This window comes from Echeneis naucrates, chromosome 1 (assembly GCF_900963305.1).
Source record: "Echeneis naucrates chromosome 1, fEcheNa1.1, whole genome shotgun sequence".
NCBI lineage: Eukaryota > Metazoa > Chordata > Actinopteri > Carangiformes > Echeneidae > Echeneis > Echeneis naucrates.
The window spans coordinates 11986547-12002924 of NC_042511.1; the positions used below are offsets into that span (position 1 = coordinate 11986547).

The 16378-nt window shown below is 42.4% G+C and overlaps 1 protein-coding gene across 1 annotated transcript; it reads left to right on the forward strand.

Annotated features, from left to right (window-relative positions):
- Positions 1-3841: 3841 nt before the first annotated feature.
- On the forward strand, positions 3842-16100 carry slx4 (SLX4 structure-specific endonuclease subunit homolog (S. cerevisiae)). Its single transcript, XM_029511005.1, has 14 exons — positions 3842-4007; positions 4188-4723; positions 5897-6095; positions 6217-6432; positions 6659-6885; positions 7612-7904; positions 9350-9593; positions 10556-10743; positions 10944-11090; positions 11418-11587; positions 11724-14074; positions 14311-14410; positions 14607-14924; positions 15476-16100. The coding sequence occupies exons 2-14, from the start codon at positions 4276-4278 to the stop codon at positions 15858-15860; spliced, it is 5286 nt and encodes a 1761-aa protein (XP_029366865.1). The 5' UTR covers positions 3842-4007; positions 4188-4275; the 3' UTR covers positions 15861-16100.
- The last annotated feature ends 278 nt before the right edge of the window (positions 16101-16378 follow it).

Consider the following 16378-nt stretch of genomic DNA (forward strand, 5'->3'; position numbering starts at 1 on the left):
ATTACTGTGCACATCTGTTCTCCTGAAATTTCACTGGCGGTGACACACTTTTGGGATAATTCATGTTTCTTTCATTGAAGCTATTTCAGAAACAATGAAAATGATGCTTTAGAAGGTTTTAAGTTGCAAGGATGTGACGAAAGATGCGTGACTTGTCTGTTCCCTTACCTTCACTAGACTAGAGTTCTGCCTGAGTCTCAAGTCAAACAAGTGACTCCACTTCTCAAAAATAATATAGTTTCAACATATCAAGGGAAAAAAGACATTCACAACATGTGGGTTGTTTTTTTTTTTTTTTTTTTATAGATCAGGAAAATGGGATGAAAGTATTGCGTCTTTCATGATCACTGTTTGAACTCTTAAGACGATAGACAAAATCATGCAAGATGGGGGACGTTAGAGTGTTTGAATCCTGGCTGTGAGTTTTCATGGCATTTCATAGCAGAACTTGTCAAAACGTGAGAGACTCTTGAAAATGAAAGATTGCACTCACATAGATCATGTGCCTGTCTTTAATTTAACATCAGAATTAGGGCCTCTAGTTTACACTGAAGAAATTCACTAGAGCAACAACATGACTAAAAAAGTTTGACAGCAAGTATGAAGATGATATCCAGAGGATCACATCACAAGCAATAACTAATCAGAACAATACATTAAAAATAAGTGTATTCAGCAGTGTGTTTTCTGGAGGAAAGTACGTTTTATCTGAGTAAGACTTTGATCTTTAACATCTAATGTACTATGCCATATCCTTTTCCTACTTACTTCATTGTCTCAGGGCTGTAAGTAAGAAAACGCCCTGAGCCTGATTTTTTTTTTTTCCGGGGTGTGCAATAGTAAACTGTTTAATTCTTATTCTAAATACAAAATAGGAAATAAATAGTCAAAAGGCTGGTCATATCTGCCCCTGGCTTCATAAATTCAGCCTCCCATCATCTCCAACAGTGACCTCAATGGAAAAAAAAAAACGCCGGCTTGGATGCTTCGTTCACTAAATATCGGAACCGAGAATTCTTAATTACAACTCGGAAATTTCCGACTTCCACTATCATAGCGTTCACACAACAAGTCAACTCGGAGGACGAAAAATAAGTTTGGCATGTTGCCATCGTTTGCTGGACGCTAAAATATGTGCAGCAGCCATTTATGTTTATTTTGAAAACAGTAATTCCCCAGTTGTACAACTTAAAGCATTTCTTTTCCAATGTTATGAATGCAGCATTACCTGCTGCTAGATCTCAACCAGGTTCTCCCAGACCACACCCCCTACTTCTGATTGGCTGAGGTGGACAGCACACACGACTTCACTACGTGAGTTCAGAAATGCCTTCAGTTAAAGCGGCCCTACAACAAACGGTCTGTGGGGGGATCCGGTCCAGTCCAGAGGTGTCCAGCTCCGGTCCTGGAGGGACACTGTCCTGCAGGTTTTAGATGTTTCCTGCTCCAACACACCTGATTCAAATGATCAGCTCGTCATCAAGCTCTGCTGAAGTCTGATCAGGAGTCACTCATTGGAATCAGGAAACATCCAGGACCAGATTTGGAGACCTCTGGTCCGGTCTCTCGTCTGTACAAAACATATTTTATATGGACACAATAAACACAGTCTCAAACGGGAGGTCTGTGGAGGGTGCGGTCTCTGCTGGCTGTGCTGTGTGTTACCGTGTGTTGCTGTCTCTTCTATTCACCTTGATTAATAGACTGTCCTGTGTGCTCCATGTCTAGTTTTTCCTCTGCCTCCTTTTATGATTGTATTTCTTGTCATAGATTCAGGATGACGGAAAAAATGGAGGCGAGAATTAGTGAGTTAGAGTCACGGCTCCGCACTTTAGCTAGCTCAGCTTATGCTAGTGTAGCTAGCTATGAAGCTAATTCTCATTCACCTTAGCTTGGCTTGTTGACGTTGGTAACCATGGTAACTATCAGTCCGGCCTAAGAGGAGAGGCGGAGTAGGTGAACACATGGACCGGCTTTATTCAGCTCTTTTCTTCCTTCAACATCACAACACAGGACTTTTATCAGATTTATCACACTGAATATAAAGCTTACAGCGGATACAGCTGACATTACTTCACACCATTCATCGGAGAGAGGGACAAACACACAACACAACATGGCCACCTGCTTATTACGTCACACATTACCCAGAAGCCCACCTGCTTAAAGGGGAATGCTCAGGTCACACTGCGCAGCGGCCATTGGACAAGTGAACGAGAGACTCAGGACAGAAGATCCGGAGTCGGATCCCTTAAAGTGGAGCTGTGAGGACATTAACCAGCTGTGCCACAAGTATCAACATACATTTCAATATAGTTCCCCATTGCTGAGCATATTTTGTGTTTGTAAACCTTTCATCATCTAATCTCTACAAAAACGAGTTGTGTGTCTGTCGTGTTGGGAAGTAAAGCACACTGCAGTGTAGGCAGCAGGTCTCTGTATGTCTGTTTAGTTAGTGATGCATGTTAGTGAATTTCACTCAGGATAAATAAAGTACCGTATTTTGCGGCCCATGAGGCTTAATATCAACGAACGGGTATATTTTCATACATAAGGCGCATGAAAAAACATGAAGCACAGTACGTACCGGCATTACAAAACGTGGCGGAGGTCAGCGTACTGCTTACTGTTCTCTGATACGTTGAAACAACTTTGTATCCCAACATTTGATTATAACTGGATTATGATATGGATTTGAAAATTGGGTTTACGTTAAAAACCTCACGTTGGCTTGACTTCTAATTATAGTAAGGTAACATTGACTAAATGTTGGATGATGGATATCTAACGTCTGACATTGCAACTCATATTCAACCAAGGACCAACGTTAATACAACATCCCTGTGCCAGCTGGGAAGCACTAAACATTTTGACAGATTTTTGAGCGCAGAGTACATAAAATTGGTTCGAGGTCAGGAAGCACAACAAGAATTCATACATTAAGTTGTCGGCGTTATCTCCCCAAATTTAGAAGAAGTAGTCCACAAAGTACTCCACAAAACAAAACACAAAAGGACCGGGACATTACTATTTGTTAATGTCTCTGTGTGTGCGTGTGCGTGTGCGCAAAAAGACATGTATTCAGCTGTGTCTGATGAGGAGTTGGACCGGGTTGTCAGTGATGTCCACAGAAGACATCCAAACTCTGGATACAAGCTAATGCGTGTTCCAGCTAATACGGCCACGATGTATAATGAAGAATGAGCCGATCGTTATGGAGAAATAATCCAGGTAGGATGAGGATTATACATCGTGGCCATATTCTTACTTGGAACACACACAATTAAAAATAAAAACGATGAACAGTAATGTTAGACTAGAGCAAAATCAGCAAGTAACGAGTGTATCAATAGAAATGTAGTGGAGTAAAAAGTACAATATTTGTCCTTCAAATGTAGAGAAGAGAAAGTAAAAGTATCCCTCAAAAATAATACTCGAGTAAAGTACAGATTCTCAAAAACTCTACTTAAGTAGAGCACTCAAGTAAATGTACTTCATGACTGTCCACCCTGCTGATTGGTTAGTGATGTTTGGTTGAGAGGGGAAGCTGCGTTACTCTCATTTTACTGATAGGCGAACTGAACCGACTGCTCAAACAGGACAATATCCTGCATCAACAGGTTTGTTTTTTTAATAGCAGTTCAGCGACACTGGCCGGAGATCCGACACGGTGCCCGAGTACTTAAAACCCTGTATTATCCACATTTACTACTTAATTTAGGCATGTAGCTACATGCCCAAATTTTCGTGCAAGCGCAGTCACGTGAACTGAAAACCAACAAGTAATTGGCTCATTTACTGTCACATGACCGGAAGCTCGGAATGAAGCGGTTAAGTGCAAGTCGTTTTGAAATGAAAACAAACCCCACAGCACCTCCGTCCGTTTCCTTCGTCAAATAATTCATGCAAAAATGTTTCGTTTTAAAAGAAAAACGTCCCCACTGGGAGAGACATATGAGTGACCGATCATGAAGTGGAAACTGAAGAGCTAATTCATTAAAACCTGGGTGAGTCTTGGGATTTAGCATGTGTAGCTGCAGCTAGCTAGCTGGCTAACTCTATTTTCTGATATTACATATTACACACATTCATAAAAACATATATCTGTAAGTTTGTACAGCGCTGCAGTAATACAGTAAATTTCCATCACATGTAATGACTGAGCTCGTGATACTGTCCCTCTGTAGGACCCTGAACCCGAGTTTGCACATCACCTGGTCCAAACTATCCATTTGACTGTGGCATTGGGACTTTAATGTGGGCGAAAGTCTCCTCATGGATGACTCCGACCAGGATTTTGTTGATCTAGGCTCAAAGCTGCTGAAACGAGTTCGGAGGAAACCACTTGAGCCCAGGCCGCTCAGGAAAGCGGAGCCCCAGCCCTCCAGCCAGGCGAGTGAACGCGACAAGAGAAGGAGACATGACAAAAATAATAAAGACTCGGCTGGGCCCAAGTGCTCCGGGAGCCAGTCTGTCTGCGCCGGAGCAGGTGAGCAGACGGCCAGCCGAGGGGCTGGACGTGGGGCAGGAGATGCCGGGTCGTCGTCTTTGCTCTCAGCGACAGGACCCAGAGCCGACATAAGTATGTCGGCCAAAGACAAAGTCCTCCACAGGATGCAGCAGTTTAAGAGAGCCAGCCCTCAGAGGATGATGCACGGAGACCGGAGCCAGCCTGCCAGCCAGGAGCAGGACTGTGCAGCTATTTCTCAGCAGCAAAGACAAGGTGAGGTGACATGATGCTTTGACACAGTAAGGAGCAGGGAAGGATATCAAGTTTCCTTTCCTGCTATTAAAAAAAAGTCTCATTTAGTGAGTTTATTTTTCCATCTCTCCCTTTCTCCTGTTGCATCTTTTCTTAAATATCCTCAGGGTTTCATTCTTTTCTAATCTCTGTTTCAAATGCAGCTCAATGCCACAAACAGGATCCAAAACAAGCCACTTTTTGTAATAACTAGTTAGAATATTTCCGTTGTAATGGTGGTAAAGGCGTTTCATATTTGTGGGAACAGCCAAGCTATTCTCTAAGGGAAGATGTTGGAAATTGTCAATATTTTCTTAAAGTGGTGGTATTTTGATTTTGTGAGAAGTTCATGACCAGTCATAAAGACCAAGCAGATAAGCACATCTCTTAAGATAACAATAATTATAAGTTTTCTTAGCAGTGTCACAAAAAGCTTTACTTAAAAAAAAAATAATAATAACAATTAAAAGCATACACATGATAGTTTTCTGATTTGTGTTTTGAAGAGTGCTAAAACCAGCATTGAGACCCAGGTATAACTAATGCAATGCAAATAGTGGGTTATTTAAGAAGTATTTAATGTAATTTAGTGTCAGGACATTAAATGCTTTGTATGTGAGAAGAAGACATTTTTAATCTATTTTAAATAGGCAATAATGCAATTATCTTGGCATAGAAGAGCAACGTTTTGAATGATGCTTCCTGTAAATCAGTCAGAAACTGGAATGATATTTGGCAATTTTTTTAACACATTAAAACAGAACTCCAATATTTCTGGCAGATTGCTTAATGTTTTTGTAGAAAAAGGCCAACTTACTGGGAATGAGGGTAGGGGAGGTGTTTTTTTGTTTTTTTGTTTTTTTTTTTTATAAACCAAATGTTATGACCTCAGTCTTATCATCAGGGAATTTTAAAATGTGATCATTTCGAAGAATTATTGTATTGTATATTGTGTAACTGTAACACATTTTCTAAAGTTAAGGCTGTGATATATTTACACATAATGAGTGTGGTCTCACTTGTCATGAAAAATCCACCAAGTATTAATACCTGCCTCTTGAGCTCTGTGGAGCATCTTTTAGTGTTTATGTTCTCTGACCACAAATGAACTGTTTTTGGCTTTTGTACTTGGCCCATGCTCCCCAATGTGTGCAGATCCTCCAGAGCCCTGCAGCTCTGGTCTGCACATGGACAGTGATGAGGCGCTGGCCCTGCAGCTGCAGCAGGAGCTGGACAGGGAGGCAGCAGAGGGTGAGATGGTTGACCTCGAGGATGGAGGTTATTTCTTCTGTCAGATCTGCCACAGAGACCTCTCACACATGAGCCCACAGGGGCGAACACAGCATCTCAACAGGTCTGGACATATTGTCACTGCGTGACTGATACCCTCAATAAGAGACATCTGTACCACAGAATTCCCTTTTTCTGGGCAAGTGGTGGACACTGAGAGTAATGGTGTCTCATCCCTTTTGTAGGTGTTTAGATAAGAGTGAGGGGAGCGCCCCAGCCCCTCCTCCTCCTCCTGGTGTCCCCGACTGTCCTATCTGTGGCAAGAAGTTCAAGTCCCAGAAGAGTCGCTCTGCCCACCTGAAGCGCTGTTCATCAGACATGGGTGTCTCTCCGGCTGTGTTGCTGCAGGTTGTGCAGAGACAGGCTGAAGAGACCCAGAATGCCCCTTCTGCTAACACACTGTGAGTCAGGCTCAGTACTTAAGTCAACCATAATACACCTCTGAGCTTTCAGTTTCAATAGTTCACTCTCCTGTTCCATAAGCATTTTTCAGAATTTGGCAGTTGAGTCAGACTGAAAAACAAAGAGAAATTTTAAAGGATAACCTTGTTGTACATAACTTGAAAATATAAGTAGAAAAAAAAGAATCAAACCTTTTTTTATATCCTTTTTATTTTTCTCATTCAGTGCACAGGCTGGAGGCACTAAAAGGAAAGCCCCCCCCAAACCAGGCCAGCCAGCAAGGAAGAGGTCCAAGAAGAAGACTGATGCCCTGGATGAAGACACCATGGTGGCTCTGGCTCTATCCTCTTCCCTGCTGGAACAGGACAGAGAGTTAAAGAGAGAATTACCAACTGAGATTTCTGTCGCTCAGATTTCCATGATTCCAACACTGAAGTGGAGACCAGATGCAGGTACGGTAACTTCTTTACTACATCATATGTCAACTGAAAATGGATTTATAGTACGCCATTAAATGATTACAGTTGCATTCCCCTCAGAATTTCACTTTTTATAAACTTATTTGAACTAACTAAATTCCTTCATTCATTCAATGTCCAAACCTTTGAACCCTTTGAAAAATTTTTATTACCCATAGTTGAATGCGAATTATTTTGAAAGCCCTTGACTTTGCTTTATCCTCCTTTCTTCAACTGACAATTTCTTCATGTTCATGTTGAGAAGGGATCAAACTAAATAAAAAAAAAACTGGTTGGATTTTAACGCAAGGACAATTTTACATTTCATTCATTGGGGAGCTCTTGTGGGGGTGACACTATCACTCACTGTAATAAAGCTCAACTGCAGGCTTCAAATACATCAAGCAGACAGATTCCCAGCATTAATTGTGGAAAATAATGGAAAATAAATGAGGTGTGTGTGTGTGTATACACACACACACACATATATATATATATATATATATATATATATAGTGGTCTTAAGGTTTTGTATGCAATTTTTGTATATGATGATATGAAGATTGTACTTGACATACTCAAGTGACACACAGATACAGCTTTTGTCAGATGTCAATGGATTTTCATGAAAAGTCTTCAGAAACATGAACTAAGTCCATTTGTCTTGGTTTGGCCTTAAAAAAGGTTTCCCCTGAACACTGACTCCTCTTCTTGGTGCAGGTAAGGGGCGTGGAAAGAAGAAAAAGAACAATATCTCTCGTCCTCCTCCACTCCTCCTTGTCCAGGATGCTCAGGCAGCGTTGATGAGGCTACAGGAACGTGTGTCTGCTCTCCTCCTAAGCAGCCGGCCTCCATCTCCTCCAACCCCAACCCGCTCCCCCAGCAGCCTGTGTGACTGGAGTGGTTCTGCCCCCCTCTGGCAGAAAAGCACACTGCTAGACGACTCCACCTGTCCGTCTGACTACTACACTCCAGAGCTCAGAGAGTTCATCACGCCTTGGGAATCAGCAATGGTGAGAGAGAGACCACAAACATGGCTGCATAAGGTGCTTTGTTATGTTTGTCAATAGGGAATGGAGTCACACTGAACACTGGTAGTTGCTACTTGCCCTAGCAGTAAATTTGGGCAGGTTAACATTGAGCGTCTGAAACTGTAAAAGGGAGTGCTGTGTTTTGTTATGTATGAGTAACATCTGACAGTTGAACCTGCTCCCAGCTCTGAATCTGGGGTTTACGATGTTGGTGAATTTACTAATGTATTAAAATTCAGACTTCAGACTTTAAAACAAACCTTTTTTTGTTCATAAACAAAAAATGCTAGTGGCCTATAAGAATTTAAATTAAGTGGTGCATTGATTTGAGACTGTGAAGCCAGCTGCACTGAATTAAAATCCTCTTTTATAAATTAAAATTTATAAAAGAGGATTCTTTTTCCCCCGAAAGAAATATCAGAGTAGACTTCCATCCACCTACATGATACTGAACTCAACACTGTATTTTTAGATTTAGTTTCACACATTTGAGTGTGTCTCTCCACACAGACTGCAGATCAGGAGATAGAATGGGTCATCTTCTAATTAGGGGTCTGAGGAAAGAAAGGCGCATCATAGATGAAGTCCACTTAACAAATTACATCAAATACCAATCAAAACACTTCATACACACATCTGTATAAAAGAGAAGATTTAACACAATGTCCTGAAAAACACTTTCACCTTGTAGTGTTACACTGTGCTTGTTTGTTTTCTGCACAAATAAGATCCATCACAACAAAAAATGACCTTATATCCTGCATGGACTCTGCTACCATAAAAATACTGTAGATTCCAATAAATACCACAATGTGATGGAGTGGGTATTAATCAATACACAAAACAAATGGACCTGTTCCCTATACATCCATGTACAGAATAGGATGGCTTCAGAAATAGAAAAAAAAAACTGTGCTATGCTCTGCACAGCTTTTCTCATTTGGCCTCACCCATATGACACTAAAAATTTTTTTGCTCCAGTAACAGTCTGGTGCAGATAGTATATGTGCAAGAGAAAATATTGGGTCATGAACTTTCCTCCTCCACAAAAAGCTGGATTATTCAGTGGACACTAGTTTCTTTCTTTGTAAATTTACCAGAATATAGCAAACTCCTGTCTAATTAATAGTGATGTCATGTTTGATTAAGTTTTCAACGTAAATAACAATTGTTTTAAAATAAGTAAATGTGTTCAAAATCAGCTATGAAGTTTAACTTAAAGGAAACAGGCCATGAAATCTGATGATGTGTTGATTGATTTTTATGAATTTTGCATCAAAGCACTGGAAAATAATCCAGTTTATTCCACAGTAGCTGCTGGAAGAGTTAGAAAACTGTAAACTCTTGTGCTTTCCATTTGTAGATTTCCTGTGCATGTCTTGCTTTTTAATTTGTGTGTATTCATGATACATGATCTTCACATTTAGACTAGCACACCCTCCTCCAATGCCACAAACAAGCCAGAGTCTTCTCCCCAGCCTGTGAGTGAAGGAACAGAGGACACAGAGCCCACTTCTTCAAGGCTGCCATCTTCCTCTCAGCCTGCACCATCCACCCCAGAGACAGGGCAGGTCTCAGTGGGTAGTCGGACCCTGCAGAACCTGATGGAGCTGGCTGAAGACGGCATCACCCTCACACAGCACGGATACACCTCGACAGGCCCTGACAAAAGTAACACAGACATACACATTACCCAACTCTACTCTGAAACTGTTCACCTTCACAGTGCAGCTTTATCTAACTAGAAAATTCTGTGCTTTTTAACCTTTTGTGATTAAATTACATTTGAATTCATCATAATAGTGAATACATTTCCTGAATACTGATTGGTATAGGCAGAAGAAAATTTTATGAAATTTTAAATTCAATTTAACAGTTAAACGTGTTATTGCTGTGAGCTTTAGATGTTTTACCATAAATTCTGTCCTTAAATTGTGGTTGTAAACCTGCAGGTATGCATATAGTTCTTCCCTTTAGTGTGCTCACAGTAATGAATGTGGGGGTTTGTTCTGAATATTTAGTACGGAAGCGTACTGCTGTAAAAGAAAAAAAATATCAGTTATAACCATTTCATGAGGAAACGGAGAAGGAATATGGCGGATTTACACCATTTGATCAAGTTCTACTTCATGCTTGGGTTGAGACATGGCGAGATTCTACTGTGATTGTGCACGGTTGATGATGATGATGTGATAAGTATGCTTATACTATGAAGGTTTTTAAAAAGCATGAGGCTGGACAGAAGGAAGACTTGAGTCTGACCCTCTGGAGGTATATTGTTCTAACAAAGTATCATGTTAGAACATAATAAATTTGTATATTGTAATAATGTGAAAATATTGCATTATAAGGTGATACGTTTTTTTATCTTGTAATAATGTGAAAGTATCACATGATAATGTATTACGTAAGCACTATGCTTCCGTAATTTAGCAATCACCAAAGAATTAAAACACCTCAGTTAGCTATGTTCAGCAATGCCTTCCAGCAGGAATTATGTTTTTGAACTGTACAGCTTATGTTTACATGTATTTAATTTTTATCACAGTTCATTGGTTTCAACAAACATTGTTCAGTAAGTCAAGTGGTTAAGTGGTTCTAAGTTTTGGTCCTGGTTGTCTCTGTTCTTACAGACAAGCAGAGTAGTGCTAGAGTATCCACAAACCTTCAACTGAGCGGCTTTGTCCCGGAGGAGTTCGAGGAGCAAGCTGAACTGTGCACCAGCGGCTTCTTACCAGAAGCAGCACATCCACTCTCAGAGGACACCCAAAGGAAAAGTGATCAGCCAAGACCAAATAAAGAACAAAGCAGAGCCCATTCAGTATGGATGCCATTTACTCACTTCTAAGTGTATAGTTCAAGTTTTATAGTTTGCATTTGGTCGCATAGAAGATCCTTCTTTTTAAAGCTTTGTCTGACTTGAAGAACTAGTGTTACTTGTCTGACATGTGTAATGTGTGCTGACATTTTATTCTGCAGTGTACTGATCCCAGTGTTTCCTGCTGGTATTTTTCTCTGTAGGTCGCTGTTTCTAGACTGGCTTCAGACCTGAGCAGCATGGTGAACAACCCTCAGCTCAGTGACCTGCAGCTCCAGGTGGACAGTGGAGACATCTACTTTGCTCATTCCTTCATGGTGTATGCTCGCTGCCCTCTGCTGGCAGAAATGGTAAATAAATTCACAGTTTGTGCAGTAAGCATCAGCGCAGATGGAGACATATTTGGAGATATATTGTTACGTAGAAGTCTAGTATTCAGGTCGATTGTCATTAGTGGCTTTTAAATACTAACGCTATTACAAGAGACAGAGACAAAAAACGTATTAAAGGGACGGACAGGCTTAAATCTGTGTTTTCCACAGGGCTGGACAGTGATGTGCGGTCCCAAGTTCAAAATGCAAGTTCAGTCTGATAATTCAGGGGGGGAAGTTTTTACTTGTTCTGCTTTTCAATGGAAAATTCTCACCCCAACCTCTTCTCTTCTGCTCCTCACTCAGGTCCATGAAAGTGGTTTTGGGGTGCAGGAGGAAGGCTTGCCTGCAGCACAGAGGGTGGTAATGAGTGACGTCCCCGGAGAGGCGGTGCTCTCTCTGCTGCAGTACCTCTACACAGCCCACTGCTCTGTCCCAGCCTCGCTGCGGCCTCATGTGCTGGAGCTGGCATCCAGGTTAGTGCAGATGTTCAAGTGCACATTTGTACATATTTTCCTAAAGGTCACTGTGCAGTGTCTCTGTGACCTTCCTCGCTTCCATTATTGACGTTTTTATAGTGAGTCCTCTCTTTTCTTCTTGCATTTCCTTAAGGTTTGACTTGCAGGAGCTACAGCAGGTTTGTGAGCTCCACCAGAAGGAGGCAGGCTACTTGGACCAGGACACGAATGTCAATGATAAAACAGACCAGGCATTAATGGACGTCCTCCGCTCCATGTGGAATGAAGACAATGAGGAAGAGTGGGGGATGGATGCAGATGGAGGAATGGACGAAGAAAGACCATTTGAAGGATATCGTCAAATCAGTGATGTAACATCTGGCAAGAGAGAGACTGATGAGGAACAAGTGAATGAGGCAGAGCTGGAGGAGATCTACGAGTTTGCCGCCACACAGAGAAAGAGGAATGAGGAGGAGAAAGTCAGTGTGGAGCAGGAAGAGGAGGTTGTTGAAGGAGAAGAATTGTTTGCAGAACTGTCTGAAAGAAGCTGCACTGAGAACGCCCAGAATCTGAACCCTCAGTTAGAGTCAGATGCCAGCTATGGCCACCTCTTTTCAGACTCTTGGGGAGTCTTTGGGGAAGAAAGCCCACCTTCACCCTCAACTGCTGACCAACTGAAGGCACACAGCTCTCAATCCCAGAAATCCCAGTCTTCTCAGAAGCCTTCTTGTGAAGTGTCCGCCAGAACTTTGCTTCTGTCTTCACCAAGTGTAGTGGACAACCTTTCCCTCAGCCCCCCACCCAGTACATCCAACCTGCCGACTGCAGGACTGTCCCCTTGGCAGATGGATGAAGGTAGTCGTGGAGACAGGGAGACAAATGCCAGTAAACTGCCTGAAGACTGTCGGTTTTTGAAGCGAGAAAGCCAAGATCCTCATAGTGTTTGTGTTCCTGTTTCTGCCAAATCACCCAGAAAGAAGGAACCTGAGCTCATAGTTTTGTCCGATTCAAGTGAAGAGATGGAGGTAGAAGTTGCTGTTCTTAGTTCCCGCAGTCCTTCACCAAGCTCTCCTTTTTCTGTCCCGAACCAGCAACCTTACACCTGCATCAAACAGCAATCCATCCCAGAACCATCTAAATCCACCATGGAGACTAAAGTGTCCAGTAGTTTAGAGTCTAGGCCCCGTGAGCCATCTGCTGATTCAGATCAAAGTCATCCAGTTTCTGGTTGCGGTCAGAGTTTAGCAGACTGCTCTCTAGAAGTTTCTTGGCTGATTCCATCCACACCAGTGCAGACCACAAAAGTCACCACCACCAGCTCCACCCAGACCAGACGCAGCATGTGCAGGACACAGCTCTTCCCAAAAGGTGATATGTCCTCATCCTCTTCTCCTGCTCTATCACCAATCAACAGACTACAGACCTCCATCAGTTCAAGCAGTGTCTCTGCACTTGTTGGTCCATCAGAGGACATGCTGAAACTGGATGAAAAAGGTACCTGTAACTACAGGTTGGAGCTCAAATTTTCCCCCAAGAGAACTAATAATTATGATGGAAGTAGGAGTAAAGATGGGTTTTTATTACCGCTGCATCAATGTAACTTGACTCACCGTCAACCCCTTCAAGCTTCCCTAAAGCAGGATTCAGCCCCCCACATCCATCCCAGACCCTATAGCAGCACTCCTCTGCATACAGAGCTCCGCCTGCCCCATGTCCCTCTTGCTGCTTCCCCACTTCACAGCAACCATGATGAGCATAGGGTGACCAGTAAAGGAAGAGACGAGGCCCCATCTGAAAGCCCTGAGAAGGGAGAGTTAGCGAGTTTTCGTTTCTCCTCCTTGTCCGACACTTCCAATCCACCTTCTTCTTCGTCCGAAAGTCTTCACAGATCACAGCGGCACAGCAAGTCCTCCAATGACAGTCAACTTTCAGTAGAGTACAGCAATCATTTACATACAAGGGCTGAGCTCAAGAGGAAGAGAATAAGAGATGATGAAGAAAGAGGGTTAGATTGTGAGAAGAAATACGCATGTGATGAAGAAAAACAGGAAAAGGTAGGAGAAGAAAGCGGAGGGGCTGAGGCTGCAGAGTCCAGTGTGCAGCAGAGCTTCATGGATGAGCCTCCCATAGCTTTTAGTGACTCATGGAACGACTGCATTGAGGCCAACCCTGGGTGCTTCAGTCTGAGGCTGGAGGACAGCCACGAGCGCAGCCAAGTGCAGAGTGAAACAGCCAGGTCATCGTCCTCTGCGGACCATCAACCTCCTCCATCTAGTCATTTCATCCAGCCTTCAAGCTGCAATGGCAACGCAACAAACTCTTCTCCATTTAAAATTCACAGCACACACCCATCCAGCAGTGAACATGTTCATACTGGACCAGCACCAGAGCCACAACCCAACAGCCTCCTGGACTCCAAAATATGGGACAGCTGGGATGAGGATGATGGTGAGGCGCTTCCTCTCTCACACAGGGTGAAGCCTCCGTCTCAGCTCAAAACCCCAGGTATGAGCACACTGGATCTGTAAAACACCTGAAATTAGTTTTGAAAAAAGCTCGGAAATCATGTTTTTTGGTCCCACACATGCAGACTGGACCACTGAATATGGCTGTAAACATAAAAAAAAAAAATCATCATAACCAGTATGAGTGAAAACAAAATCAGTAAATTCAACTATTTTAAACTATCTGTTCAACAACTGCATGATTTATTTTTACATTCCTGCTCATTCTCTCATCAGTAATGTCACACAATAAAAACCGTCGCTCCTTGGTGCCAATCACTCCCATGCCTCACTTCTCCGACATGGACACACCAGAGCTGAAGAACAAACTCAACAGGTCAGTCAGTTCACAGCCATTGCAAAGAGAAACCGGTTGTTTGTTTGTTTATTCATTCTAATCAAAGCAAATAAACAGAGGAGTCTGTTTGATTGCCTCCCCTGGTGTCACTGTTGTCTTAGTCTGACACTCCTCGCTATCCCAACGTGTTTCCCTCCAGCCCATCTGTTTGTTCACCTTACTTTCTCCGGTGCAGGTTTGGTGTTCGGCCTTTACCGAAGCGCCAGATGATCCTCAAACTGAAGGAGATCCACCAGTACACCCACCAGCTGGTCAGCAGCTCGGACTCTGAAGATGAGGCTCTCTCTACAGGGCGCACTGCTCAGTCAAAGCCCCCTACCAGCACTACAGCCGGTGATGGGCCAGTCTCATGTGCCCAGACAGTGAAGTTTAAAGAGCCCACAGCACCAACTGCCATCTCCCCTTTGAAGCACACGGGCGAGGAGGGAGAGCTGCTGTCTGCCTCACAGGGCTCCAATACATCTTCAACTGCTGCCAGTGAAGAATCAGAGAGGTAGCATGGGTCGTCTCTTTAATTAGAACACATTTGTTTTGCTGCTCAGTAACTTTTCTTCATTAGTGTTCTGTTGACTAAGATTTTTCATCTTTAAAAAACACCATGACACAATATTTTGACGATCACCAGAAATTCTTTCATACATCTGCACAGCATCAATGAATATTTTTTGGGTAGTTTCTTTATATGCATTTACTTGTTTAATTGTGACTAACCAGTGAGAGAAATCAGTCCAGCTAGAGTGTAGCAGAAGGGCCTCTGGGTTAATTATGGATAATTATAGATACATTTTTTATTTTTATATATATATATATATATATGTGACCTAAGTATCGAATATTTGTACTTGAAATCATGTCTCACTTTGCCTCTTCTTCTTAAGAGTTATTTGCTTATTGTCATTGCAACATTTTTTGGAAACAAATTGGGAAAATTACCATTACAGACTTGATGGGGATTATTGTATGTTGTCACATAAGCATGGTACTTTAACATTAGCTTTCATCACTCTACTTAGTGAACCTAACCACATCCTTCTCTCTCATCAGGTCCAACCCTGAGCTGTGCCTCTCCTCCAATGAAGACTCAGACAGTGATGGTGGCATCTCTGCCTCTCAGGCTGCCAATCGCCTTCAGGATCGCCTCCTGGCTGTGCGCTCCTTCATCCTGTCTGATTCCAGGCTGTATACTCAGATCCTCCAGTACCAGCCTGTGGTCCTCTCCCAGCTACAAGAGCGGCTTAAGGCAGCCGGAATCCGCCTGGGCGCCGCCAAACTGGTGGACTACTTGGACTCTCAGTGCATCACCTTCACTACAGCCAAGCCAGGCCACCCTGTCTACAGCCACAGACGGGGCAAGAGAACAGGCAGGGGGGCAAAGGCAGCAGGTGAAAGAGGAGTGGGCAAGAGAAAAACTGTTACAACCATGATTTAAAACTTAATCACTGCAAAATTGCAGGATCAATTTCAGTATTTAAAATGTTAGACAACTCAGGGAAGGAGGAGGCCATCAAGTTTCAAAAAACTATTGTAATTCTTCCTGTAATGTTGGCACGCAGCTAGTTCCTCAGAAATTGACTTCAGCTTTTACAGCTATGATTAAAATTATGAAAATCTTTTATTTATTTTAGGTTTCAAATATTGAACTGCGACTGTGAGAATAAAAATAAGGTCAATGTTGATGGTTTCTCTCAATCACAAGCCAGGGTACAGTAATGAATCCTCACCATCTGTTCGTAGGACGATGTGCAAGATGGAAACAAGGAGTGAAATGTGGAGAAATTATTCTACACAGAAGTTTTTTGAAAAACATTTTACTTTTGTAGCTTTTCATCAGATTTTTATCCAAAGATCAGCCAGGATTCGCATAAAGCTGAGCACACGTCAGAAAGGAGGTGCATTCTTTAACAAGAAATATCTAACAACTTCTATTCAATACGTCATTCAAGTAGA